Source organism: Nannobrachium achirus (genome assembly GCF_963921795.1).
Source record: "Nannobrachium achirus genome assembly, chromosome: 9".
Taxonomy (NCBI): domain Eukaryota; kingdom Metazoa; phylum Chordata; class Actinopteri; order Myctophiformes; family Myctophidae; genus Nannobrachium; species Nannobrachium achirus.
The window spans coordinates 17,369,215-17,373,572 of record NC_137818.1 but is presented as its reverse complement, the minus strand read 5'-3'; the positions used below and the strand labels follow the sequence as shown (position 1 = coordinate 17,373,572).

The 4,358-nt window shown below is 42.4% G+C and overlaps 1 protein-coding gene across 1 annotated transcript in view; it reads right to left on the bottom strand.

Annotated features, from left to right (window-relative positions):
* Positions 1-2,102, bottom strand: part of tcf15 (transcription factor 15) — a gene marked incomplete at both ends in the record, with an annotated part of 3,084 nt that extends 982 nt beyond the window's left edge. Inside the window, 2 exons of the mRNA XM_080732590.1 lie at positions 1-165; positions 1,851-2,102. The exon at positions 1-165 is cut by the window's left edge and continues 255 nt beyond it. Coding sequence (XP_080588716.1) covers positions 1-165; positions 1,851-2,102 — 417 coding nt within the window. The remainder of the gene's footprint in view (positions 166-1,850) is intronic.
* Positions 2,103-4,358: the final 2,256 nt, after the last annotated feature.

The following is a 4,358-nucleotide window of genomic DNA, read 5'->3' as shown; positions in this document are numbered from 1 at the left end:
GGTGGGGATGAGGGTCCGCAGCGCCGTGAAGGCGGTGTTGACGCTCTGCGTGCGGTCCCTCTCCCGGGCATTGGCCGCGTTGCGCTGCTTCACCACCACCACGCTGGTGGGGCTGGTGTTGGTGGTGCTGTTGGGGGTGACTTCTCCTCCATCCGAGCAGTAGGGCTGTGTCACGATCAGGGACATGCAGAGAATGTTAGAGAGGCAGGGGGTGGCATTTCTAAAAATTGCCTTTTGGTGTAAATATTGAAAATAGCAGACCTCCCGGTCGGATATTTTCAGTACTTGATACCACACTGAACTAAGCTAATCAAGTGAATACTGGAGATGTGGTGTACATCATGGATTTCTACACAGAGAGGGCAATTATTTCAGCAAACGATGCTGCATTCAAGTTCAGGAGAGTTTGGACGAGGCAATTCTCTTGAATGCTGTCTTCAGGTATGGCATGGAAAGAGGGCATTTGCATTTCTTTCACCATAGTAAAAACTGCATTCATGTTCTGGAGAGGGCACTTTTTTTTTTTTTACATATGGATAAAAGGGCAGGGGCTCAAGCCCCCTTTGATGTCTATGTGTGCATATGCCTGATAAACAATATGTATTTTACATGACGATTCATCGTTGTCTCTCAGATAGCTGCGATTTTATAAACCATTTAAAGTTGTACTATGTAACTTTTTTTATAAAACAAATCTTAAAATTCTCCTAACTATTAAATCACAAAAGTTTTAGAAGATCCGCGCCGTGAATTTCAGCCTGTAAAGCCTTCTCTATATGTAAACTGAGATCCTTGCCGTGGACCGGATCTCGCGCCAAAATTGCGTCATCACACTACCGGCCAATCACAGCGAGGGTTATACAACTGCCGGCCAATCACAGCGCATCTTGAAGTGGGGTCGCTATGGCAGCCATATTTGTTGTCGCCCGCTTGTACCATCCCTTCTCTAGGTAATTTCGCCTACCAGGCAGGGTGAAGGAGTCCGTATCTCTGGAATTACTGAACGCACAGGAACAAGGGACCCCTTAAAAGATAGATCTCAGCGAGGTGGAGGCAGACGCGGGGGTCTGAAGGTACGAAAAACGTCCGAAAGACGCGGACGCGACCGCGGTTTGCTATAGGGCTAATGACCACTAGTTGGTCATCTTACACAGTATGGCTTTAATAGAACTGTCTTTCTTTTTAGCAAAAGCTAAGGTATGGCAACATGACTGGTGTCTTACATGCGTGCAAAGGCACCATGCAAGACATCAGTCATGTTGCCATACCTTAGCAACAGGCATGATGCATTTATTTTAAGAAGTAATTTTTTTTCCTGTAGCCAAGGTCCAATTGACGCCTCTTGTCTCTCATTGTTGTCGCTCAAATAGCTGCGATTTTATAAACCATTTAATAGAAATGTCTTTCTTTTTTTTGTGGTTTAACACTGGAACATTATCAATACAAAAATAGCCCAATACATTTCTGTTTGGCTTTAATGACATTGGCATTATGACAAATAACCTAAATATAGCCTAAAAAGAAATTACTAACAAAGACCTATTTAAATAACTTGTTTATTTATAATACTATACTACTTTATAAAAAAACAAATATGAATAGTGTAAATAGCAGATCTACAAGCTCACAACAGGTCACATGACAACGCATTTGAGTTTGTAGATCAGCCATTTCCACTATTATTAGAAAACCTTTGCAAATATATGAACTATATATATGAACATTTTACAACATTTGAAACTATTATGATGATAAAAAATTAAAATAAAAGAATAACCCAAAAAAATCGATTATCTCAATTAATTGCGATTATAGGCTATTCATGCAACAATCGTGACAGGCTTGCTTACCGAGTGGTTGTTGTTACTGTTATGTCTGGGATTGGTCCTCCGTCGCTTGGTGCCGTGGACGCTCTTCCTCTCGGCGGAGGAACACAGTCCGTTATTATTAAAGGTGAAGCTCCGCTCCGAGCCTCCGTCGCTCTCGCTGCGGTTCTCCTCATCCTCCTCCTCCGACATCAGACTGAGGTCTGCCGGGTACAGAGCTGCTGCTGCTGCTGGGTAGCTGGAGAAGTGGGACACGGGCACCACCGGCCGGCGCATGGCGCAATAAGCCATGCTGTGAATTATTAAAAACCTCTCTATGTGCAAAAACAATAACGCAAAAAGAAAGTTAAGTTGGAGCTGTAACCCTCTGTGGGGGTTACAGCTCGGTGTTGCACCGAGGCTGCATTCAATTCGGCCCAGAGGAAAGGCTCCGTGTATAAATAAATATCCGGCTGTTTCTTCTATACTTGTCTCAAGCCATGTGTGTCTCCTCTTCCTCGCTGTGTGTTTATCCACTACTGTGGCTGATACCTGCTCTGAACTCTGGTAAACCCACTGCTGATGGGAGGAGTTGACTAGAATTAGCCTACCACCACCACCACCACTAGAATGTCCTGTCCAAGCCCCTGACTGGGAAGAAAGAGTCTAAATCTTTGTGCCATGTTTTTATTTGCTTCACTGTGCCAAATCAAGATTAAGTTTAATTATGATACCACGTTAAAATCAATTTCCAACATATTTTGATTGACATAAAAATATGAAATTTTAAATAATATTTAAAATTCCTAACCCAAAAAGAATCATAATATGATTCCGGGTAGGTACTAGTTAGATAGTTTTGAGGGGAAAAAATGCTGTTACTGCAACATGTATAACTAGTACGCAATGTGACATAGCTATATTTAAACAAGTAGGCCTACCCACTAACCCCCTCAAACTGTTGTGTTTGCTTATGTCATGAATAAAGCTCATTTGAATTGAATTGATAATCCACATACTGTACTGTTAACACTTCTTTAGAAATGTTTTCTTTCACATCAGGATGCAATGATCATTAGACGCAGAGCAATAACCCACCTATCTCCCACACTCCCTCCCCAGTGAGACACAGTTTGAATGAATGTAGAATTATGTGAAGGATGTAATTTACGTACATATTCTGAGTTAATTGATTACATTTGTTAAAAACAAAACCCCCTCTCTCACACTTCTGCCAGTGTGCCAGTGATCACCCTCCTGTGCCAATGTTGGCAGCACTGCTTGTAAGGTTTGCTACCCCTGGTCTAATCAAGTTATTGATTCATAATTTAGCAGGTTTATAGTTTTTACAGGGTAAGTGATATTCTAAGTCTTAAATTGCTTTATGCTGATAGGAAACAAATTGACCTTTACGGGTCCCATTTGGTTCCATTTCTACAATCTCAGAGTTATGGTGGTCCTTGCAAATAAAAGGTCAGAGAACCACTGTCCTAGTGGACTCCTAATGTGCCATAGTGTCATATTTCATATTATAGGTTAAACCTGTAGACTGACACTCAGTAATTGGGTCTTGTGATCAAAATGAAAGCATTATAAAATGTAGGAACATTTGTCTTTGTCACTGACAAGGCCAAGACTTGCATGCCACAGACACATGTTTCTCTGTGCGGACACATTGATGATCCCTGGTTAGAATATGGAGATAAGAGGTTTCTGCCTGACAACAAACAACGATATATCAGCAGTATGTTTTGGTAGCTGAACTGCATGGCCTCATGCTGTGCAGCATGTGAGCAGAGAGAGAGAGAGAGAGAGAGAGAGAGAGAGAGAGAGAGAGAGAGAGAGAGAGAGAGAGAGAGAGAGAGAGAGAGAGAGAGAGAGAGAGAGGAAATAGTGAAAACATTCAGCAGCATGTGAGCACAAGGCAATTCAATGTGCTTTACACAGAACATCAAGAAAATGAAACACAATTATACAATACAAATAACAGCTATACAGTTTCAGTGCAGATGAGAAAGAAAGAGAAAACAAAGGTAATACATTTAGCTGGGTACCCCCAAGGACCCCTGGGGGTCCCCGGACCCCACTTTGGGCGGATGTTCCAGCAGTTTTGTCTCTCCCTGGGAAGGAGTTTCTTGTTGCTGCAGGTTTGAATAAACAAAGCAGGAAGGCAAATGTCTGACTTGAGGAGTCTGAAGAGCAGAGCGAGAGTGATCACACAAACATCTACAGTACTGTAGGTCACTGCTATCCATTATTGTAAACTTTTCACACTACAGCGTCACAAAAGTATCAAAAGTAGCAGATCTACGAGCTCAAAGCGCGAGGCGAAGCTGACAATAAGCCCTGACCTAAAGAGGCCTATATGTATCACCTCCTCCATATCCCAACAATATCAGCTATGGTCAAAAACCGAAGGGAAAAACGATGTTCAAAGATTTCCGGGGCTTAAGTAAACGGAAGCGCGGCTACATCAGGCCTAGATGTGGCCTACAACCTGGCACAAACGGCTCAAAGTTAGTTTGTTGTGTAAAATGTCCGGTCAACAACTGC